We start from the raw sequence: 25970 nt of genomic DNA, 5'->3' as shown, positions 1-25970 counted from the left end.
AGGTGTCAGTAGCGCTCAGTGTAATGGCATCACAGAGAGATAAGGAAACGTAATATCAGAATCTGGGGAGATAGTGAGAAAGTACAAATACAGGAGGAATATATATATATATATATATATATATATATATATATATATATATTTACATTTTCATATTTTGCATAGTTCATTATTTTTACCTTCAAAGCAGCAACCGAATAATAATTATTGCAGATGTGACTGAGGGTTAATAATGATCTGGTGAAAAAAGAAAAAACAGCTCAGGACTCTAGGGGCATTGTAGCACGGAAGCCAAGGGATCAAATGTAGAAAAAATTCAGCGTCTTAAAATGTTGATGTTTATTAGAAAACTAAGTACAAAGTTCAATGCATAGTATTTACATAGACAGTCTTGAATGTTTGCATTGAATTTTCTAATAAACATCACAATTTTAAAAAATTGGATATTTTTCTACATTAATAATGATTTCCCGATGTAAAATGAATATTTTCTGTGTGTATAAAAAGTGGTTGTCACACTGTGTTGTCCAGCCTGCTGTGTTGTAGACTCTACAACGTGGGCTATTGACGGGGCGATCCGCACCGCTGATCGGCATGGGGTCAGCCGATGCCGGCATGGGGTCTGATCAGCCGCGTCCGACCTCCTCCCACTACAGGACCACTGGTTAGTTCTGAGGTCCCCCAGAGTCACAAATACCGACCTGATCAGTGGCGTAACTACAAAGTTATGGGCCCCGGTGCGAACTTCCAAATGGGGCCCCCCCCGCCATAAAATTCAATGTAAGCCCCATAGAATACAATGCAGCCCCCCTCATAGTATAATGCAGCCCCTCCATACAGGGGCAGTGACAAAGACACGAGCAAATGGTGACGAGGGGGCAGAGGAGAGGGAACAAGGGGGCAAGGAAGACAGGCACTAGGGGACACATGGGGGCTAGGAGGCAGGGGAGAAGGATACAAGGGGTCTAGTGGGCAAGGGAGACTGACACAAGTGGGCAAGGGAGACTGACACACGGGGACAAGGGACAAGCACAAGGGGACAAGGGAGACAGGCACAAGGGGACACATAGGGACTAGTGAGCAAGAGACTGACACAAGGGGACAAGGGATACAAGCACAAGGGGACACACAGGGACAAGTGGGAAAGGGAGACTGACACACAGGGACTAGTGGGCAAAGGAGACTGACACAAGCACAAGGGGACAAAGGAGACTGACACAAGCACAAGGGGACATAGGAGACAGGCACATGGGGACACACAGGGACTAATGGGCAAGGGAGACTGGCACACGGGGACACAAGCATAAGGGAGACAGGCTCAAGGGGACACACAGGGACTAATGGGCAAGGGAGACTGGCACACGGGGACAAGGGACACAAGCATAAGGGGACAAGGGAGACAGGCACATGGGGACACACAGGGACTAATGGGCAAGGGAGACTGGCACATGGGGACACAAGCATAAGGGAGACAGGCTCAAGGGGACTCACGGCCCCCTGACCTGCCAGAGCCGCTTGCAGCTGCGACCGTAGTAGTTACGCCGCTGCCTCACACACACACATACTACAGTTATCACACACACACTACAGATATCACACACACACATCATACTACAGATATCACACACACACACACACATCAGTTATTACACACACTACAGATATCACACACACATCATATTACAGATATCACACACATACTACAGTTATCACACACACACACAACAGATATCACACACACACACACACATCATACTACAGATATCACACACACACACACACTACAGATAACACACACACACACACACACTACAGATATCACACACACACACACATCATACTACAGATATCACACACATACTACAGTTATCACACACACACACTACAGATACCACACACACACACACACACACACACACACACACCAGAGATACCAGCTCATATACACAACTCACAATCTCCTCTCTGGTACAGGGGTGGCTGATGTAAACTGGCTGCAGCTCCTCAGCTTCTCCTGACTAAGGCTAGTTTCACACTAGCGTCGGGAACAACCCGTCGCTGTGCGTCGGGCCGACGTTCCCGACGCTAGTGTGGTCTCCGCCGCACAACGGGGGCAGCGGATGCATTTTTCCCACGCATCCGCTGCCCCATTGTGAGGTGCGGGGAAGTGCGGGGAGGTGGGGGCGGAGTTCCGGCCGCGCATGCGCGGTCGGAAAAAGTGGACCGTCGGGAGCAAAAAACGTTACATGTAAGGTTTTTTTCTCCCGACGGTCCACTACCACACGCCCAAGCGTCGCAAAACGGACGCGACGTTTGGCAATGCGTCGCAAATGCGTCGCTAATGTTAGTCTATGACGAAAAAACGTATCCAGCAAGAACTTTTGCTGGATGCGTATTTTCGGCAAAACGACGCATTTGCGACGTATTGCAGTTAACGCTAGTGTGAAACTAGCCTAAAGCGGCTCTGTCCCGCACCTCCCCCCTGCTCTCGCCTTCTGTCCCGGGGTTATTTTGGCTTTCTCTTAAAGGGAACCTGTCACCCCGTTTTTTCCGTATGAGATAAAAATACTGTTAAATAGGGCCTGAGCTGTGCATTGCAATAGTGTATTTTGTGGACCCCGATTCCCCACCTATGCTGCCGAAATACGTTACCAAAGTAGTCGTTTTCGCCTGTCAATCAGGCTGGTCTGGTCAGATGGGCGTGGTGTCTTCCCCCAGATCTTGCTTAGTTTTCCGTTGGTGGCGTAGTGGTGTGCGCATGCCCAAGGTCCCGAATCCACTGCACAGGGGAGTGAAAATAGCTTGATGTGCGACATTTCATTGGTGATCGGTGGGGGCGGCCATCTTCCTTTGGCCGCGCGTGCGCAGAAGCGGCGCTCTGCTGGCCGCGGCTTCAGGAAAATGGCCGCAGGATGCCGCGCGTGCCCAGATGGAGATCGCGGCGGCCATTTTCCTGAAGCAGAGATGCGACACCTCGTACACACCCGACTCCGCTCCGTACACACCCGACTCCGCTCCGTACACACCCGACTCCGCTCCGTACACCCCCGACTCCGCTCCGTACACCCCCGACTCCGCTCCGTACACCTCGTACACACACGGCTCCGCTCCGTACACCTCGTACACACACGGCTCCGCTCCGTACACCTCGTACACACACGGCTCCGCTCCGTACCCCTCGTACACACACGGCTCCGCTCCGTACACCTCGTACACACCCGGCTCCGCTCCGTACACCTCATGCACACCCGGCTCCGCTCCGTACACCTCATGCACACCCGGCTCCGCTCCGTACACCTCATGCACACCCGGCTCCGCTCCGTACACCTCATACACACCCGGCTCCGCTCCGTACACCTCATACACACCCGGCTCCGCTCCGTACACCTCATGCACACCCGGCTCCGCTCCGTACACCTCATGCACACCCGGCTCCGCTCCGTACACCTCATACACACCCGGCTCCGCTCCGTACACCTCATACACACCCGGCTCCGCTCCGTACACCTCATGCACACCCGGCTCTGCTCCGTACACCTCATGCACACTCGGCTCTGCTCCGTACACCTCATGCACACCCGGCTCTGCTCCGTACACCTCATGCACACCCGGCTCTGCTCCGTACACCTCATGCACACCCGGCTCTGCTCCGTACACCTCATGCACACCCGGCTCTGCTCCGTACACCTCATACACACCCGGCTCTGCTCCGTACACCTCATGCACACCCGGCTCCGCTCCGTACACCTCATGCACACCCGGCTCCGCTCCGTACACCTCATACACACCCGGCTCCGCTCCGTACACCTCATACACACCCGGCTCCGCTCCGTACACCTCATACACACACGGCTCCGCTCTGTACACCTCATACACACACTGCTCTGCTACATCCACCCAAACCCCTCCTGACCTCACACAAAAGCTTACCCTCCAGCACGATGACAAACAGCACTGCACTACTGTCCTGCACTACACGGAAGCCCTTGATCATGTGACTCCAACTCCTCCCCTCCTGTGACCTCATCACAGGTCCTGTGCGCACAGAGCAGTGGCAGCTATAGTAGTGGTGTGCGGCTCTCTGCGGTGGAGGGGCTCTGCTGCGGGTCAAGTGCAGTCCCACCCGTGATCGCGAGTGCACGCGCAGCAGGGCCTGCAAGGAAGAATTATTTAAAGGGCCGGCGGCCCATTTTGTAGCTTAGAGTTCTTAGGAGCCCGCCCAGTCTGCTGGACTGGGTGGGCCCCTAAGCACTGCGGGCCCCGTCGCAATTGCGACCCCTGCGACCGCGGTAGTTACGCCCCTGGACCTGATGTTGACACCCCAATCGGCATAACACAGAGCAGCCCAGAACATCTGGACTCAAGCGATCCAACACTCAGCCTCCCTGGGCAGCTGGGATTACAGGCGCACGCCACCGCGCTCGGCGATTGTCTAGTGCTGCTATTACTGACTAGAGGCTGCAAGGAGCCGTGACGGAGCCGTGACGGAGCCGTGACGTCATCAGGAGCCACAACGCCACCTAGTGCCTGCAGGATGAAACTGCTATAAAGTCAGTAACATAAGTCAGTCTACAGCTGCATGTATGTGATAGTTTATACCTGTTAGGCTACGTTCACATTAGCGTTAAGCTAATGTGCGTCGGGTTTGCGTCGGCGACGCAGCGGCGACGCATGCGTCATGCGCCCCCTATACTTAACATGGGGGACGCATGCGTTTTTTTTTGTTGCGTTGTGCCACACATGCGTCTTTTTTGCCGCAAGCGTCGGACCAAGAAAACGCAACAAGTTGCATTTTTCTTGCGTCCGATTTTCGGCAAAAACCGACGCATGCGTCGCAAAACGCAGCGTTTTTGCGTGCGTTTTGCCACGTTTTTGCGTGCGTTGTGCGTTGCGTCGCCGACGCAGCGGCGCACAACGCTAGTGTGAACGTAGCCTTATACAGTGTTCATTTTAGGACATGGTCACAAATCAGTCAAGTATCAGACTCAGGTATCAGACAGAGTATTTCTGATGTTTGACTTTAATTTGTGACTTTGATATGTGAAAGTCAGGTATCACAATCAAGTATCAGAATGAGGTATCGGAGTATTTCTGATGTTATTTCTGATGTTTGACTTTGATTTGTGACCATGTCCTAAAATGAACACTGTAGTGGGGAGATGCTCTCAGGACCATGACTAATGCCATGCTGACTGTGGCAGATTGCTTTCCTCAGCGGATGCCATTGCTGCTTGCGCGCAGGAGCTGAGGTAAGGTGAGGTAACCGCTAGCTCCAGGCTTCCTTGCTCTGGCTTTGTGTTTTCTGTCCTGACATGAATAACACAGGAGAGCCATTCATAGGCAGACGTGGTACTAGACGGCCCACCTCCCCCTCACAAGCTGCTGCCAGCGGCATTCTCCTGTTACTACAGCCATGACGACAGAGGAGCTGCTGCGCCTGGCCCAGCCCCCTGTGCCGCAATGACAACCTCTGGCAGGTGACTGGCCGCCGCCGTGCTGCCCACTACAGAGAGCAGCTTCCCGCCTCCTCCCCACCTCTGCCTCACACTCAGTCCCTGAAGGCCTGGGAACCGCGACCTCACTGGCTCCCCAGCGTGTAAGCGGCGCTCAGCAGCCAGTCAGCTACTGTTGCTCCGCAGAACGATGCAAGCCAATTGGCGGGAGATAAGCCAATCAGGAAGACGGCAGTGTCGGTAGGCGGGGCGCAGGCGCACAGGGTGTTGTGTTGTCTCCTCTCCACACGGCTGCCGCGGGGTCCACAGGTGCAGCCACCATAGCACCGACACCGCGGGGCCCCGTACACCCGCACCACGTGATTACCGGCAGTGACGGTTGCCGGACTCTAGACTATTGTCGCCGTGGTTAGGGTGTCACAGCTGCCGCCATTTCTAGACCAGAGAAACCATAGGACGAGTGTGAGATGTCCCAGCAGCGGGTGAGGAGAAATGGCTCCCCGACACCTCCGGTGACCCCCTCCAACGGCAGCACCGGCGCTGCACCGGGCAGTCGGCTGCAGCCTATGAGAGCCACGGTGCCCTTCCAGCTGAAGCAGCACGGCAGCCCCACACGGGCGAATAATAACAATAACGGATCCGCCCTCCGCCATTCTCCGCGCAGCAGCAGTCCCGGCAGGGGCAGCGGGGCTAACGGCAACGGCGTGGAATCTCCCCCTGCCGTCACCAGCTCCCGGAACAGCCCCACCGTGTCCACACAGACCGGGGCGTCTCCCACCAGGGGACACCACCATCACCACCACCATCATCACCACCATCATTCACATCACCACCACCATCATCACCACCAACAGCCCACCCTGGGCTCCCCTACCTCACCCTCCCCGGGGGTCTCCAGCCCCGCCGCGGATCCCAGCACCCCGGGGGCGCCGTCCTCCTCCTCCTCCCCGTCTCCGGTGTCCTTGTCTAACGTCAGCAGGTCGGGCTGGCAGCAGAGGAGCTCCCCAGAGAGTGTGTCCCCGAAAGGTAAGCCCCCCAGTGCCCAGACATGCATGTAGTGGGGGCCGCTGTGTCCTCTGCTCTTATCAGCGCCTCTTTATTTCTGCATTCTCTGCTATTTGGATTGTGGTGGCTTTGTAGCAATTGTCTGGTATGACCAGACAAAAGCAATGTTTGTGGCCCCCATTCACAAGGGGGGATTTTGGTGTGTGTGTGTGTCCCTGATATGTGGGGAAGGGGCTTGGATTGTGTCCCCCATTTGCATGGAAATGGTTTGGTGTGTGTCCAACCCCCCCCACCCCATTCGCAGGGTATGGAAGAGGGTCTCGACGTGTGTCCCCCCCACCTCCCACTCTTTTGTAGGGGAGGGAGAAGCGACTCGATGCCGGTCCCCAGTTCACAGGGGAGGTGCTCGACATGTCTCCTATTTCGCAGGGGATAGGGGAGGGGCTTGGCATGTGTCCCCTATTTCACAGGGGATAGGGGAGGGTCTCGGCATATGTCCCCCCCCCCCCATTTGCAGGGGATGGGTAGGCCTCAGCGTGTGTTCCTTATTTGCAGTGGATGGGTGGGCCTCAGCGTGTGACTGCTTTTTGCAGGGGATGGTAAGGGGCTTGGTGCGTGTCCTCTCCATTCGCAGGGGTTGGAAGAGGGTCTCGATGTGCATGTCCCCTCCACCCTTTCGCAAGGGATGGGGAAGGGGCTCGATGCCGGTCCCCATTTCACAGGAGAGGGGCTCAGCGTGTTCCCCATTTGCAGTGGGTGGGCCTTGGCGTGTGTTCCCCATTTGCAGTGGATGGGTAGGCCTTGGCGTGTGACTCCCTCACTCAGCGTGTTTCCCTTTTCGCAGGTAATGGGCTCGGCGTGACCCCCCATTCACAGGGGATGGGGCTCGGCACGTGTCCATTTGCAGGGGAGGGGGGTCTTTGGAGTGTGTTTCCCCCATTCGCAAGGGAGAGGGGACCTCGGCGCGTTTCCCCCATTCGCAAGGGAGGGGGGACCTCGGCGCGTGCCCCCCATTCGCAAGGGAGGGGGGACCTGGGCGCGTGCCCCCCATTCGCAAGGGAGGGGGGACCTGGGCGCGTGTCCCCCATTCGCAAGGGAGGGGGGACCTGGGCGCGTGTCCCCCATTCGCAAGGGAGGGGGGACCTGGGCGCGTGTCCCCCATTCGCAAGGGAGGGGGGACCTGGGCGCGTGTCCCCCATTCGCAGGGGAGGGGGGGCCTCGGCGCGTGTTCCCCCATTCGCAGGGGAGGGGGGGCCTCGGCGCGTGTTCCCCCATTCGCAGGGGAGGGGGGGCCTCGGCGCGTGTTCCCCCATTCGCAGGGGAGGGAGGGGGGGGGCCTCGGTGCGTGACTCCCACATTCGCATGGATGGGGGGGTCGGAGTGTGTCCCCCATTCGCATGCGGGGGGGCTATATCCTGATCACAGTAACGTATCCTTAGACTACATTGCTACTTTTTGTAGCACTACTGATACTATTTAGCTGTAGTCCTGAGCAAAACATTGAGTTGCATGCAATTGGAGGAACTGCGGCTGTCCCTATCAATCAGTAACAGTACAAAAGTCGCAGTGTATCCCTGGCCTTATCCACATCTACTATGGAAACTACAACCTGTATCTGACACCGTAGGTAACAAGCTTCCAGATTTGAAGAGGTTCACGCTTAATGATGAAAAATTATTAATTAATGTATAAAACCAATACATCTCACGATATCTTATGTTAATTATGACACAACAGTCATAAGAAACATAAGATACCGAGAAATCCAAGTAATATATTGGAAATTTATACATGCAGATCTATCCAGAGCGTTAGCATGATGCAAAATGTATGTTGACGATATTTGTCAAGAGGAAAGTGCATACAAAGACCTATATTGTTAAGTCACAAATATGGCTATTATACACATGTGGTCAAAATTGTTGGTACACCTCATTTAATGACAGAAAAACCCACAATGGTCACAGAAATAACTTGAATCTGAGAAAAGTAATAATAAATTAAAAATCTATGAAAATGAACAAGTGAAAGTCAGACATTGCTTTTCAACCAGACTTCCACAGAATTATAAAAAAAAAAAAAAATTAAACTCTTGAAATAGGCCTGGATAGAAATGATGGTACCCCTGAAAATGTGACAAAATGGACATGTTAAATCAAGGTGTGTCCACTAACTGGCATCACAGGTGTCTACAATCTTGGAATCAGTGAGTGGGCCTGTATATAGGGCTACAGATACTCACCGTGCTGTTTGGTGACATGGTGTGTATCACACTCAACATGGACCAGGGGAAGCAAAGGAAAGAGTTGTCTCAGGAGAAAAGAAAGAAAATTATAGACAAACATGTTAAAGGTAAAAGTTACAAGACCGTCTCCAAGCAGCTTGATGTTCCTGTGACTACAGTTGCACATACTATTCAGAAATTTAAGATCCATGGGACTGTAGCCAACCTTCCTGGACGTGGCCACAGGAGGAAAATTGATGACAAATTAAAGAGATGGATAATATGAATGGTAACAAAAGAGCCCAGAAAAACTTCTAAACAGATTAAAGGTGAACTTCAAGCTCAAGGAACATCCGTGTCAGATTGCACAATCAGTCGTTGTCTTATCCAAAGTGGACTTAATGGGAGACGACCAAAGAGGACAGCATTGTTGAAAGCATTGCTGAAGTCTAAGAGCGCCGTTTGTGCTCGAAACGCGTCCAGCGACTACATGGTAGCTTCTATCCAAATGATGTAATTTTTCGCTTGTCAGCAGTTTTCCAAATTTTAATGTTTAAATAAATTTTTGATTCTTTTTATTCCTGGAGCTGGAGTTTTTTCTTTCCATGTGCACAGAATGTCCTATGGACAGATGAGACAAAAATTGATCTTTTTGGCAAGGCACATCAGCTCTATGTTCACAGATGGAAAAATGAAGCATATCAAGAAAAGAACACTGTCCCTACTGTGAAACAAGGAGGTGGCTCTGTTATGTTCTGGGGATGCTTTGCTGCATCTAGCACAGGGGGATTCTAGAGAGAAATTTGCTGCCCAGTGTCAGAAAGCTTGGTCTTAGTCGCAGGTCATGGGTCTTGCAACAGGATAATGACCCAAAACACACAGCCAAAAACACCCAAGAATGGTTCAGAGGAAAACATTGGACTATGCTGAAGTGTCCTTCTATGAGCCGTGACCTAAATTCTATTGAGCATCTTTGGAAAGAGCTAAAACATGCCGTCTGGAAAAGGCAACCTTCAAACACGAGACAACTGGAGCAGTTTGCTCTTGAGGAGTGGGCCAAAATACCTGTCGAGACGTGCAGAAGTCTCATTAACAGTTACAGGAATTGTTTGATTGCAGTGATTGCCTCAAAAGGTTGTGCAACAAAATATTAAGTTAAGGGTACCATAATTTCTGTCCAGGCCTATTTCAGAAGTTTTATTTTTTAAAAGATTCTGTGGAAGCATGGTTGGAAAGCAATGTCTGACTTTTCATTTGTTCATTTTCATAGATCTTATTATGACCATTGTGGGTTGGTTTTTCTGTCATTACCAACAATTTTGACCACTTGTGTAAATAAAGTGCAAAGTTAATAATATGCAATATCCTGTAAACAATATCAAAGTGCTTGTGTAGAGAAATCCTTAGGAACAGATTACATATATATGAAATAGATGACATTGTTATGAAATGGAATCCTGATAATAATATATTCTACTCCCTAAGGCTTCTTTCACACTTCAGTTGTTTGGCGTCAGTCACTTCCGACATAGTGACGGATCGACGGATCCGTCACAATTGTTGAGAAAACGGTTCCAACAGATCCGTTTTTTTGACGGATCCGTTACTTGGGGGTTGTCTGGGAAAAGTATCTACTTTTTGGAGCATGCGCAATTGAAAAAACGGATTGGGGCGACAGATCCGCCGAAATGACGGCCGCGACGGATCCGTCGCCCATAGGCGGCCATTCTATGGAATGACGGACGCGACGGATCCGCTGCGAACCGTCATTTCGGCGTTGACAAACGTTTCAATGTATGTCTATATCTAGACAACGTCCGCCAAATTTCGACGGATCCGTCGCATGACGGATGGAACTGACGACCATCCGTCACAATCCGTCGCCAATGCAAGTCTATGGGAAAATAACGGATCCGCCAAAAAAAAATGACGGATCCGTTATTTGAGGAAACTGGCAGTTTTAGACTGACGCCAAAAAACTGAAGTGTGAAAGAGGCCTTACAAGTTCAAGGGAACCTGTCACCAGGCTTGACTGATAAGAGGCACGACCACCGCCTTTCAGGCCTGATGTACAGCATTCCATAATGTCCCCAACCCTATCTGAAAGATAAGAAACAGATACTCACCTGTTGGGTCCGATGAGTGTCCTTTGGACTTTGGTGCTTCGTTTCTTCTTGTGATGCTGTCCTTCTTCTTGCTTCGTTTGTATGACGCATCTCTACGTCATCCACACAGTCTCTCTGGCATCTCGCTCCTGCTCAGGGGCACCTTTCTACCCTGCTGAGGGCAGAGCAAAGTACTGCAGTGCGCAGATGCCTCAAAGTCAAAGCGCCCCTGCGCATGCACACTGGAGTACTTTACTCTGCCCTAGTCAGGAAACAGAAGTGCACCTGCACAGGTGCGCAATGCCGGGGAGACTGTGTAGATGACGTAGGGATGCGATATCCACACAAAGCAAAAAGGAGGTTGGCATTGCAAGAAGAAGGGAGGTGCCAGACCAAGAAGAGCGACACCCCTCACATGTGCACCCCATGGGCGAGTATAGTAAAAGTTTTTTCTTATCTTTCAGATTGGGTTGGGGGTAGATATACAGCATTATAGAATGCTGCATAACAGGCTTTAACTTGCTAGGAAGTATGATATATTACTATCAGTATTACATTTAATAGAAATGTCATCTTGGCATCTATATCGTATATGGTTTTATATGTACTCTGTTCCTTATGACTTCTCTTCCCTCCTTATTCGGCAAGCTAATAGAGCTTACCGAATAGCTGCATCGGCAACCCGGATACCTGGAGCGCTCCTGATAATCAGGTGTCCGATGCTGCAGCTGCATGTGTTGCAACTGTGAGAGAGCTATAATACACAGGCTCTCTCCATCCATACGTTGTGACTGTCACACAGCCGACACATGCAGCTGCAGCACCGGACGCCTGATTATCAGGAGCGATCCAGGTATCCTGGTAAGCTCTATTAGCTTGCCGAATAAGGAGGGAGCCGACAATGCTCGCTCATCTCTAGACAGGATCAGGATAGTGCATATTATTAACTTCTACATGTATCTACATGTATAAGTTTTCAATATATTACTTGGATTTGTTGATACCTTGCTTGTCCTCCCCTTTTTTGAAGGCATTGAAGGCATATTGCCCTGTCTCTTTAATTAGTATTTTTGGTTTTATATACAAATAAAAATATACTTTTTAATTATTATGGTATGTGTCCACGGTCCGGATTACATCCGGATTAGCTGCGGATTGAACGCTGCGTACAACCGCAGCGTTCAACCCGCAGCGTCCAGATGTTACTGCATAGTGGAGGGGATTTTATGAAATCCCGTCTCTATTATGCATGCGAACATGCACCCGGTGGCCCTGCGTTTACAGACATGTGGCGTGTCTTTTTAGAACGCAGCATGTCCGTTTACCTTGCGGTGACGCTCTGCAAAAACCAGGAGTGGAACAGTAAGAGGAAAAGTATAAAAGAAACACATCACCACTTCTGTATTTATCACCACTCCTGGTTTTGCAAATACTGAACGTGTTAACATGGCCTAAGAGTATATTCGCACATTGCAGTCTTGTGTTTTTTGGGACAATTTTCATGAACATGAAGGTAGTAGCATTGATATTGACCACACTTTTAATTGCTGATTTTTTTTTTTTTGTAAAATCATGCAGCCATTAGTAATTTATTAAACAAAAAAAGTACAACAATACGTGGGACTGTACCTTACGTGCATACAACTGTTCTTACCTAGGGAAACTGGGCAACCCCAGCTGCAGAAGAAGATCTGGTATGCATGGTGCACACCAATATGAATAAGTGACTGTGTAATACATGGGTTGTGCAGAGTGCTTCATGGCTCTTTTCAACGAACAGCGGTGAGGCAACCCTTTAAACATTTTAGGCTTGATTTTATTAAGGCTAAGTGCACACGTCCAGTAATCATCCACATTAAAGGATCCAGAAAGAAGTTGTGTAGACAACATTGGTTTTCCGTAGACTTCAGTGTAAAATAAAAAAGGATTCAGTTGAAATACGTTTTTTAAAGCTGGGCAAAAAAAAAGTCTGCTCAACTTTTGTCAACGTATTGCTGTTGGATCCATTCTATTTGACAACTGAACAAGTGACCATATCCTACAACTGACACACTAGTCTTAATGGATGGTACCACTGGAGTAAGGTGTACCTAATCCATTCAGAGGCCCACTCTACTTAATGATTGGAGAATGACGTACCGTGTTTTTCAGATTCTAAAACGCACTTTTATGATCCCCAAAATTAGGGGGAAAATTGGGGTGAGTCTTATAAACCGAACACTGTTCTTACCAATGCTGCGGGCCCAGAACTAGAGGTGTTGCAGTGGTGGTGCAGCAGTCCTGCGGTGTGCGGTGGTCGTACGGCCGCAAGCTGTGGTCCTGCGGTGGTGATACGGTGGCGAGCAGTGGTGGTACGATGGTGAGCTGTGGCCCTGCGGCGGCATATGGCGGCCGCTATTCTTCCGGGGTCTAGTTTCTCAGTCAGCGCAGGCGCAGATTGAGGAAAGCAAAGATCTCCATCTGTGCCTGCCTCTACACGATGTCTCCAGGAAAATGGATGCGGCGCAGATGGAGCTTTTGGCCCGGCCTCGATGATGTCACTGCTGGTTAATGATGCTGTGCTCACAGCAGCTCATTCACCAGTTGTTTTCAGCCTGGACAGTCGCATCTTGGCACCGTCCAGGTTGAAAACTGTTTCTCTCCCAGACATGGATTGTGGTGTGGGACAGAACGACGGACAGGTATGGTATATTGTTTTTTTTATTTTACTTTTATTGCAGGAGAACGAGGGCTTCAGTGGAATTAGGCGAGGTCTTAAGTATGTTTAATTGAGATTATTAAAGGAGTCTGTGTCATTTTTTTCAGTTAAAGGACTTTATTCTGTGTGTCTTTATTTACAGTACAACTGTAGGATTAGTAATGGATAAGTGTCTTTGAGACGCCTCTCCATTACTAAGCCGTGAGCTTGATGTCACCTGACAATACAAAGGTGACATCAACCTCACAAATATGAACCCCACTTACCACCGCTACAGGGCAAGTGGGAAGAGCCGGGCAAAGCACCAGAATTGGCGTGTCTAATAGATGCGCCATTTCTGGGCAGCTGCGGGCTGCTATTTTTAGGCTGGGGGGGAATATCCATGGTCCCTTACCAGCCTGAGAATACCAGCCCTCAGTTGTGAGCTTTAGCAAGGCTGGTTGTCAAAAATGGGGAGAACTCAACGCCTCTTTTAAAAAATAAATAAAAATAAAAAAAAAATATTTACCATATTTAAATAATTGAAAAATAAGGCGTGGGGACCCGTTTATTCTTGATAACCAGCTGTAAGTTTTGCCTGGCTGATTATAGAAAATATGGGGGACTCGCGTGGGATTTTAATTCATTTTTATCGCAGGCGGCGGGTGAGGAATACCCCCATCATCTGCTCCTCCTGTCACTGTTATTAGCGGCAGCAGGTGTGGGTTGATGGGGGTAATAGTCCAAAAAGTCCCCACTTGCTGTCATTGTTCTGACTTGAATATAACTCTCATCATTCTCCTCTGTTTGCGCCGAACACCGGCAGAGCGGAGAAGAATGAGGGCCGGCTTCAGCACCTGGGGCCGGGGAACAGCTCTTTCTGTAGCGCTTATTTCCCGGTGCCGATGCATGTTACATGGATGACATCCATGTGGGTTCTCCGTGTGCACGCGTGCGGGACGTTTTGCCGCTCGTGCTGACTGTAAAAAATGGACATGTCTTCGTGTGGGACACACGGTCTGTGGAAATACACTGAAGTGCACAGACCCATTCATTTGAATGGGTGTGCTTTTGTCATTGTCTCCGGTATGTGTGAAAACTGTCACCACACGTTCAGGAGACAGGGATGTGTGAAAAGACCTAAGCTGAGGAGGGAGAGAAGAGCGATTCTGCTCCTCCTCTGCAGGGATGGATAGTGATTGGTGGAGGGAACTGTTACTGAGCCGCCTCCACCAATCACATATCTGTCCCTGCACACTGTTTCATGTTGCAACTACGGTACTCACAAGTCCGAGATCCTTTTAGGAAAGGTGATCAAACAACCCTCATCATCCCTCAGAATATACTGTTCAATGGGTATATTCTGAAGGATGATGGGGGTTCTAGCCATATTGAGGCTGTGTGCACATGTTCCGGATTTTTTGCGTTTTTTCACTATAAACGCGATAAAAACGTATAAAAAACGCATACATATGTATCTCATCATTTAGAATGCATTCCGCAATTTTTGTGCATATGTTGCATTTTTTCCATGAAAAAAACGCAGCATGTTCATTAATTTTGCAGACTTTTTGTGGATTTCCCACTATATTATTGCATTGGGAACCTCCGGAAAAATCCGCAAAAAAAAAAAAACGCTAAAAAAACGCATCCGGATTTCTTGCAGAAAATGTCCGGTTTTGTTTAGGAAATTTCTGCAAGAAATCCGGACTTGTGCACATAGCCTTAGTGTAAATATACACTGTAATGTAGTATCCAAGGTGTTTATTGCAAATGTGACTACCACCTCCTTCATCTTTCAGAATACATCCATGTATACAGTAAGTGGGTGTATTCCTGTGGATGAGGGGGGTGGTAGTCAATATACAGTACTGCAGGCACTGTACTGTAATTCACAGATCCCCCCCCCCCCCCCCATAACAGATAGTCATCCACAGATAATATTTTTGTATTTTATTAAAGGTTTTTGCACACTATTTGGCTCAAAATAGGTTTTTTTTCTTATTTTCCTCTCTAACATCTAGGTGCGTCTTATAATCAGGTGCGTCTTATAATCAGCAAAAAAAAATACGGTATGTGGCGTAAAGTTTGATTTAGACAGGCCGACTTTGTACTGCCTAAAGTATGCCTATTTTTGCAAAGTTGGCCAGGGTCTGGTGTGTATAAGCAAAACATTAAAGGGGTATTCTCATCTCCAAGATCCTATCCCAATATGTAGTAGGTGTAATAATATTGGCAAATTTCTCCAATTAAAAATGTAGTTTTTCTGATTTATGTCTCTTTAATCTTGTGCAGGGATTGCAGGACATTAGGTATACATGGTATACAGAGTTATGACCACTGGCCCCAAGGGTATTCACAAAAGTGGTGGCAGAAATGTTGACTCGCATCAGGGAAAAAGACAGTCATATTTGTATCTGAAACAATCAACAACCTGGTGAAACCCTGAGGAAGGCCATGTCAATGAGAGGAACCTTCATTTTTTCTTTCCAGCAGTAACTTTGGTGTGAATCCACTTCTGGAAGAGATGGAAAAAAATCATGTGAAACCAGGACAGAAAAATTGCCATTTCTAAAAACTCTTAAATCCCTGAAGTAGACTACCCCATCCGTCACCATATAAACCAGTACCAGTGGTCTCTGAGCCCATTGATATTTCACAAAACTGCTCTTTGGTGGTGGTAACAGGCAATAGACCTTTTTAAACAAAAGTAGAGAATTTTTTACTTTCTAGACCCCAGGAATCCCCCCCATGGGGGTGGATGCCCACCTTCACAAGTGGCCCAGTAATCTAGTCCACGCCTTCCCTGCCATTGCATTAATTCTGATTGTGCTGAGGAAAATTTGGACAAACCAGGCAGAGGTGATACTGATAGCGCCCTTCTGTCTCAAATGGACTTGGTTCTTGAGACACTGCCTAATGGCAATAGATCTGTTGTTCCTTTCGGAAATCCAAGACCTATCTCTGGGGCCAATTCTGCATCCCAATGTGAGGGACCTTCATTTGACAGCATGGCGTTTGAGCGAACGCTTCTAGCGGCAGGGAGTTCTCAAAAAATCTGATCCCTACCCTAATGAATTGTGGGAAGAAGGTCACCACTAACATTTATGCTACAGTTTAGGACAACTTTCTAATTCTTTCAGGGCTAGATCCATTTAAAGAGAACCCTTTTCCCTGGTTAAAAATGTTATAATTCCTGCAGAAGGGTCTTGAGAAGTGGTCTGAATGCAAACACTGTTAAACTACTTGTTGTGGCCCTAGGAGCCCTCTTTAACCGTAGGATAGCAGATCACCTCTGGGTAATAAGATTTATTAACGCAGAAGGTCAATCCAGCATACTAAATCAGCTACAACCCCCCCCCCCCTCCCTGGAACCTCTAGAAAGCCCTGTGAACCATTGCCAGAATGCCCATTCAGGGCACTAACCTTTAAAACTGCCCTCTTGATTATCTTTTACCTCAGCTAGAAGGATTGGGGAGTTGCAGGCTCTTTCAGTAAACTAACCTTTCACAAGGTTCTTCCCTAAAGTGCCCTTGCCCTTTCCCAGTACCCAAGAAATATAACCCTCATTCTGCAGCGCAGCAACTCCAAGAATGAAAAGGAAAGAGATTTCCACACGCTAGATGTCAGGAGATGCCTTCTGCAGTACAATAGTGTACATAGTCAATGGCTAATTTCAGGAAATCTACCTCCATATTCATTCCTGTTCAGGGTTCCAGCGGAGGCCAGGCAGAAACTTAAGGGTCCCCAGCCTAGATGGGTCAAAACAGGAATTTCCATGGCATACACGTCAGACGGCCTGGATCCCTCTGAAAACGTAAAAGTGTACTACACCAGGGATGTATCTACATCCTGAGCAGAGAGTGCTAATGCCTCTCTTGAGCAGATTTGTAGAGTAGCTACGTGGTCTTCACCATCCACCTTTTTTGGACACTATAGGTTAGACTTGTGTTCTGCAGACCTAGCTTCTGGGAGGAAAGTTCTGCAAGCTGTGGTCCCTCCCTAGGGAATTCCACTGTAATCTCTCCATGGTACTGTCATGGGGAAGGGAAAAATAATTACCGGTAATTGGATTTAGAGGAACCCATGATAGCACCCTTCCTTATTCCCTCCTTTCCTCTTGGTGTGTGGTATGGTGGTGTGTTCTACAGTTGACTCACTGGTTGTGGCAGAAAAAAAACAAAAACGTAACATATGTATGAGGAGTAGGGCAGTAATTATACAAGAGTATATCCATTATGCCTAACATGTATTATATGTATGCATGTATCAAATTAACCAAATGAAGTCCCTCTCATACTTTGTAACCAATGAGACTCTGCCTTTTAACCCCTTAATGACCGCCAATACGTCTTTTTTACTGACCTACGATATAAGAGAATATCCTCCCCATACAAGTGACAATCCAGCAGCTGTCGGCTGTCCAATATAGCTGACAACTTGCTGCATTAGCCAAGATCAGTATTAGCACTGTACAAATCTATTTAACCCCTTAGGTGCTGCTGTCAATAGTGACTACATCATATAAATGGTTAACCGAGTGTGGGGGCTTCTTTACCCCAATTGGCACCCTGAGATCATGATTGTGTGGCCCTGATGTTTGCCATGGCAATTCACGGCCAGTTAATGACCTTCGTCCGCTGCCTACAGTGACCTGTTCAGAAGTTAGCGACATTTAGGTGGTAAAAACACACTTTTTCATTCCTATCATGTCAGTTTGCATTCATTCCTGAACAGCACCTGAAGGGTTAATAAACTACCTGACAGAGGTTTTCAATGTCGGGGGGCGCTGTTTTAAAAATGGTATCACTTTTCGAGGTTGTCCAATATATAGGACCCCCAAAGGCACTTCAAACCTGAATAGGTCCTTCAAAAATATAAATTTTGTAAATTTCCATGGTAAAATGAAAAATTACTGCTACAATTTTAAACCTTCTTTTAAGGCTAACAAAATAAAATAACATTTTACAAATGGTGCAGATGTAAAGAACACATGTGGGAACTGTTATTTATTAATGTTTTGCTGTGGTTATGATGTGGTTATGACTATCTGGATTAAAGGGATAATCATTCAAAGTTTGAAAATTGCAAATTTTTTTACATTTTTGTTAAATTTCTGATTTTTTTTTAAATAAATAAACACAAAACATATCGACCTAAATTTACCATTATCATAAATTACAATGTGCCACGAAAAAAGTCTCAAAATCACTGGGATTTGTTGAAGCGTTCCAGAGTTACCACATAAAGTGACACTGGTCAGATTTTAAAAAATTTGGCTCCGTCACTAAGGGGTTAAAGCTGTAGGTTTCCTGTCTTTGGGGGCAGATCCCCTCTGTCTCCATGGGGCTGTTGTGGGTTCTAGAAAATTAAATTATCGGTAAGTAAATTTTCTTTTACAAGACGGATTATTTCATTTAAAAAAAGATTATTACGTAGTGGAAAACCCACTTCGTAACTTTTTTATGATGTATTTCACAGTTAGAGTAGGTACAAGGTGTAATCTTTAATCCGGTTTTTAACATCAAGATGAGTCAGCAGTGAAAACTGAGCTGCCGTGAGATTAAATGTTCCTGTGCAAGCAATATTTTATTCTATGTATATCAGTACTTTTCCACTGGAAAAATTTTGACACTGATCAAATTCAGTTGCTAATCTGGAAACAAATCTAAGTCGTCTCCTGTTCCTTTGTTGAGGCTTCATTATACTTCCTGCTGCAGGGATGATTTATGTGGCTGCTGGGACCCGTGACCATTTTAAGTGGTCTGTGGTGTATTGGCTCACTTGGCTGCACATAGAGGTAGACACAGGAACACAGTCTCTTTATATCTTCGACTGGTTTATTAAAAGTACCGCATAAACCAGTGCAATGTTGACAAAAACAAACCTGGCCTAACAGAAAGACAAAAACAAAATGCATGGCACAGTCCTTGTTGCTACGGACATCCACCCCGTTCAGGAACAAACCAAACTTTCAGTTTTCCTTAACCATGGCTCCAGAGCTACACTCCTCCAGGCCCACCTCCACCCTGAATGCTCTAGAAGCCTGGTTATTTATCCTCTGGACTCCAGCTGGAATCATCCTACCACTAAACCTGGCTGACAAACCCCTTTCAGCACTTAATGTGCTAGATCTTTTTCCTTGGTTGCTATCACTGAAGCGAACACACTTGGTGAAACTTACCTCCCCTCCAGTACTTTGCCAGTGACTTTAACAGGTCATTTGTCGGCATACTTTGTCATTGGAAGGGGCTAGTAAACAAAGACCAGCAGGAGGAACCCAGAAATGCCGCACCAGGAGTAGCAGAAGGCTGGGACCAGACCGTGGGTATATTTTGTGTGGGTTGTTTTTTTTTTTTTTTAACGTGGATAAAATTTATAGAGATAGAATTGCAGGTTTTGTTTACCCCAAATACTTGCATCTTCTGCAGCAAATTGACACACAACCCCTGGATGTGGATGAGAATTTAAAGGGAACCTATCAGTAGGATTGCAAAGAAAAATAGGGGATTGTCTCCAGTGATGAATGACTCCACTTGTCAGATAAAAACTTAACTTTTAACCAAATCCACTAAACATGTAACCAGTGTAGGTAACAATACCAAATATTCCACACACGTAAAAAAAACCAAAGAGTTTCAGCATCTAGCCTTAATCATGGTGATCACCATGCTTAAGGCTAGATGCTGAAACGCTTTGTGTTTTTTTTTGTTTTTTTTTTTTTTTAACATACGGTGCCATTTTTTCCAGCGGGAAAAAAAATTGTCTCTACCAAGATGGTGCTGGCAGAGCGTGCACCATAGCATCTATGGGATGGCCGATAGCACCGATGCAATAGCATCTATCTTGGTAGAGACACCTATAGGAATGCTGCTGATGGCTGTAACTGTGCGCACTGTAAGAGAAATATTCACTGACAGTGCAGTGAATATTTCCCTTTTGCAGCGGGCACAGGCTTTAGCAGCAGCCAATGGCTTCTGCCTCCTGTGACCTGCTGCTACCCCCCCCCCCCCCCCCCCCCGCCATCTGGGACAAAGACTTATGCCAAGGGGGGCGTTTTCAGCACACAAAAAAAATGTGCTGAAAAACTCTGCTTATACACGAGTATATACGGTAATCGCTCACACAGTGTATCACTGAGCTACCCTGAGAGAGTTCACAGAAGTTCATCAGCTGTTCAGCTCCGGTGATCTCCCTTACCGCACCACTGCTGTGTTGTGGAAAGTTCTCATGCAGCGGTGCTGTAAGTGAGAGCATCGGAGCTGTGAACTCCCTCATGGCAGCTTAGTGATACACTGACAGGAGGTCATTGCTCCCGAGTGTATCGCTGGCGGTCGGGTACAGTGGTCACATCTCCTAATGTGACTTTTCTATACTTGAGATCGCTGTTGGATATTTTGAATTATGTGGACTACGGAGGACAAGTGAGTATATGTTTATTATTTTACATTATTTCTAGGAGACGAGGGCGTCGGAGATTTGGTGTTGAGTTTTTTCTTTAAACTGTGAGCACAAGCGCCGGCAGATTATAATTATTATTATTTATTTATATATCACCATTGATTCCATGGTGCTGCACATGAGAAGGGGTTACATACAAATTACAGATATCACTTACAGTAAGCAAACTGACAATTACAGACTGATACAGAGGGGTGACGACCCTGCCCTTGCGGGCTTACATTCTACAAGATTGTGGGGAAGGAGATAATAGGTTGAGGGTTGCAGGAGCTCTGGTGTTGGTGAGGCGGCGCTAGCTTCGGTAGTGGTGAGGAGGCAGCAGGGTCAGTGCAGGCTGTAGGCTTTCCTGAAGAGGTGGGTTTTCAGGTTCCATCTGAAGGATCCAAATGTGGTTGATATTTGGGTGTGTCGGGGCAAAGAATTCCAGAAGATGGGGGATATTCGGGATAAGTCTTGGAGTTGGTTGGATGAGGAGCAAATAAGTGAGGTGGTCTTGGGAGGACTGAAGATTACGTGAGGGAAGATATCGGGAGATTAGTTCAGAGATATATGGAGGAGACAGGTTATGGATGGCTTTGTAGGTTAGTATTAGTAATTTGAACTGGATACGCTGAGGGAATGGGAGCCAGTGAAGAGATTTGCAGAGGGGGGAAGCGGAAGAGTAGCGAGGAGAGAGATGAATTAGTCGGGCAGCAGAGTTAAGGATGGACTGGAGAGGTGCAAGGTTGTTGGCAGGGAGGCCACAAAAGGATGTTGCAGTAGTCAAGGCGGAGATGATGAGGCCATGCACAAGCATGTTAGTAGAGTGACGGTTGAGGAAAGGACGGATTCTGGAGATATTTTTGAGCTGGAGGCGACAAGGTGGAAAGAGCTTGGATGTGCAGTTTGAAGGACAGGGCAGAGTCAAGGTTTACTCTGAGGCAGCGGACTTCGGGTACAGGGGAAAGCGGGATAGATAGGTCAGGAAGATCTATGAGATGGAGGAAAGATGATGAGTTCAGATTTGTCCACATTGAGTTTGAGGAAGCGAGAGGAGAAGGAGGATATGGCTGATGGACACTCCGGGATTCTGGACAGCAGAGAGGTGATATTTGGGCCAGAAAGGTAGATCTGAGTGTCATCAGCATAAAGGTGGTACTGGAATCCATGAGATTTTGAGTTGTCCCAGGCCAAGTGTATCAATTGAGAAGAGTAGGGCTCCTAGGACAGAGCCTTGGGGGACTCCAACAGAGAGAGGGTGGGATGAGGAGGTATTGTGGGAGTGGGAGACGCTGAATGTGCGGTTGGAAAGGTATGAGGAGATCCAGGATAGGGCGAGGTGTTTGATGCCAAAGGAGGAGAGGATCTGTAGTAGGAGGCAGTGGTCAACTGTGTCGAAAGCAGAGGACAGGTATAGAAGGAGGAGTACAGACTACGTCGCTCATCAGCGGCACCTGCTATCAGTGACAGCAGACGTAGCCCGATGACAGCAGTAGTCTCATTAGCCCACGCCTGCGGGTCACAGCTGTGGGGTCACACTGACCTCTTACAGCATGATCCTGCAGCGATGTGACTGACAGTACTGGTGGTAGCATTACCGTGGGTGCGGGGTCACGCTGACATCTGATGGCATGATTGTGCAGCGCTCTGACCGACGATAGCGCTACCGCCGATAAGAACCACAGCTTCGGTGTTTTTCATGCATGGGAAACACCATAGGTAGATTGTAAAACCCAAAACAAAAACTCAGCAAATCCACAAACATTTTTATACCTGCGTTTTTGCTGCGGATTTCACGGACTCAGTTGAAGTCAATGGGTGAAAAACGCTGCAGAAACGCACAAAGAATTTACATGCTGCAGAAAAAAAAAACAGCAAATACTCAAGGAAATTTACTGATCATATGCATAACACTTCGGGATTGTCATTGTATTATCTTGCATGAGGATCCCATTGCGTTTTTGGCCCATTTCCACGTGGGGGGAAAAAGCACATAAAAAACGCACTGTGTGCCCATAGCCTTACAGAAAAAGTGACTGACTAATTTATGTTCCATATGGATATACTCTTTGGCTGTATCCAAACTTGGTGGATAATTTTCATTATTCCTCTACACCACAACGGTGAAATCTGGCTAACTTCTGCAACAGTGAGTCCCAATATTTGCTTTCAGTGTGGCCATTTTTTTTATATACGTCTTGATAGAATTTAGAAAGCCCAATTCACTCGTGCTTTAAATTTTTGCAGTTTCTCACACCTAGATTTGGCCTTGAGGAAATTGCTCTGGGGCTGTAACTTTTTGGTCTGTATTACATTTCAAATCTCAGCAAGACCATGAGTATTGCTTTGTTGGGCAATAAAACAAAAAGTTGTGCAAGGAATTGAGGCCCATACAAACAACAAAATATGGACATTATAAAAATTTCCATAAAGATGAAACCTATGTTTCATGCTTCTGGGATTAGAAGCATGAATCTTGCTTCCAAACTACCGTATATAAAATAAAAACCTATCAATGAAAGCCAGAACCTGACTAGTGTAACAACAATAATCTGCATCCATGCTAAGCAAATGATAAAAATACGCACAAAATAATAATGACAATGTGACACAAGAATGATAACTCTGGATTAAATTGATTGTAGGGTGAGGTACTGCTCATCCATGTATAATATCCATAAAGCTGAGTGACCATCACATACATGTTAATCCCTAGAACAGCTAATCCATCCGAAAAGGGAAACCAGTAAGTCCAATAAAATATACACCCCAATCGGGATCATGGCCCTGACAAAGTAAACGCAGAACATAAAGATGGCCACAAGAAATCAGTGAGTTACTAGGACACGGAGTACGGCAGATTGTGCCCCAACATTAGCTTCTTCAAGGGGTGGTGTTTGTTTGGCATGTATAGATTGTTTAAACAAAGTCCTGTTCAGACTTTCATTGTCATTAGGTTTTCCTCCCACTGATTTGTAGAGTTATTTATATATTATAAATATTAACCATATGGAATTATGGTTTGTGATGTCTGTGGAAATTAATGGAGCTATGTCAGCGAGTAAATAATATAAAATGTTCTACTATAGAACAAAAGGTACACATTTGTGTATTGGTTAATTTTTAACTTTTGTGTAATGGTCTGCTTCTTTGTAAACCCATTGTTTACAATGAGCAGCCCAAAGTGAGTAGGACTGTAGTGTAAGCAGATGCAACAGTTCCTGTTACGCCACACACCAGTGGTGAGAGGTGTATTTACTCAGCCGTCGGCATATTGTGCACTGCGACTGGTTGCTATGGGAAAGATTTTCTTTTCAACAATTCCATAAATCAGAGTGTGCACCGAAGCAGTGTTATCCTATTTAATACATGCATCCTTAAATATATGGTACATGCAGATCAGGATTCAATGTAAGCCATCATTGTTGGCTTTTCAGGGCCTAAACATTTACATCCAGACTGGTGATGCTGACACGCTGGAATAGAATAGTGTAGTTATTAATAGTTGTCTGCTAGTACATTGGCATTGCCTGCAAACTTGTGTGTCTACAATGCTGATGGTAGTCACACTGAATATATGTTACATGACATCATAGTCTTTGAATTTAGTCTGTTTATAGACTGTTGGTATGTGTGTTTGTTCCTGTATGTTGCTTCATAAATGCTTGAGGATATCACATCATGTGCTGTAAATTTGTTATATTAAGGTGCACTCCAATATCCCCAGGCTATGCCAAAAGTGTCTGCTATATGCGAGTCCGATAGGCTCTACAAAGAACAGATATTGCGTCACATTTATCAATAGTGTCTAATTCTAAGGCCCCATACACATTAGACAAACAGATATTGATGGGTTCGGCCCATGGTCTAATGTATATGTGGGCGCCAGCCAACTGACGGTCGGGAGATATGTCAGTCGCACATGCCTGATTTTAGACTGCCAATCACATTGTTCTCGCAGAGATTTGCCGGTGGCTTTATGCGTTCACATGGAGAATACAGGAGCTCTCGGTCGAGAAGGTTCTCCTGTGTATGGGAATTTCAGCTGAGAGGGCTGTTGGCCGAAGAATAGTTCAGCAGACAGCCATCTAAGGCTTAGACAGCGCAAAATTATACTAGACAGACCTAAGATGTGCCAGGTTTATCCTAGTGGTTTATACTGTTTGATAAATCTAGTGAATTTTAGACTGTCAAGTTTACACCACTTATTAGTTGGCTTACTTTACATGAATTTATGCTAACATTTTGGTGAATTTTTTTGCCACACGATGTTGCAGGCCTTTTCCGATTTTTTTTTTTTTTTTTTTTTTTTTTTTTTCCGATCAACTACATCCATTTTCTGCAATTTCACAACACCTGTCTGGACAAGCCGTAAAAAAGTATCTAAAACTCATAAAAATCTGTTGTAAGTCATGGAAGTTTTTAGTCTCCAATAACACCAGAATTTGACTTGCTGGATCACCCAATAATGAATAGTTGGTGGCACATGGATGGCACTCTCAATTCACGCTTGCTAAACTTCCATAGTGGTAAAAGCAAGGCCACCCCTCACTCATTGCAGCACTAGCACAGTAGCCTCTACTACTACAGCCCTATGGGCCCTGAAGTCCAATATACAACTCAAACGTACTGAGCCCTTGCATAAAGCCATTTATGTAATATAGGTGATTTCTTTACTTGACCGCCTCAAAGGGTGTAATCATGTTCTATTTATTCCTTGAAGTCATAATGTTTCTATGATTTTGCAACATGTAGGAACAGAGCATCAATCCCAGGCTAAAAAAAAATCCTTTGAGCCTATTATAAAAGGATGAACATTGTGGTGGAAAGTCCTGACTCATGTACAATCATGTATCCACTAACAAACCGGCTTGCATTTTGAATCCATCTTTTAGACAAAGAGATTTTTGTACAAAACGAAAGGATATTTACCGTTCACTCTGCATTTTTTTTTTCTGCTTCGATTTTCAGAAATTGCTGCAAAACCATGGTAATTTTACCACGACGTGAAAATCCTGGCCAAAACAATTCAGTGTTAAACAAACCTTCTAGGGCCTAGAAATTGC

General features: G+C 46.7%; 1 protein-coding gene across 2 annotated transcripts in view; it reads left to right on the top strand.

The window, feature by feature from the left end:
* The first annotated feature begins 5452 nt into the window (after window positions 1–5452).
* Window positions 5453–25970, top strand: part of FAM117B (family with sequence similarity 117 member B) — a 55503-nt gene continuing 34985 nt past the window's right edge. The window contains exon 1 of one of the 2 annotated variants that reach the window (XM_077272079.1): window positions 5453–6479. In XM_077272079.1, the coding sequence (XP_077128194.1) occupies window positions 5921–6479 (559 nt within the window). In that variant the 5' untranslated portion in view covers window positions 5453–5920. The remainder of the gene's footprint in view (window positions 6480–25970) is intronic. The other variant, XM_077272080.1, reaches the window with a different exon arrangement.

The sequence above is a fragment of the Ranitomeya variabilis genome, chromosome 7 (assembly GCF_051348905.1).
Source record: "Ranitomeya variabilis isolate aRanVar5 chromosome 7, aRanVar5.hap1, whole genome shotgun sequence".
NCBI classification, from domain to species: domain Eukaryota; kingdom Metazoa; phylum Chordata; class Amphibia; order Anura; family Dendrobatidae; genus Ranitomeya; species Ranitomeya variabilis.
Note: the sequence above shows the minus strand (reverse complement) of the source record. Positions and strands in the feature narration are given on the sequence as shown.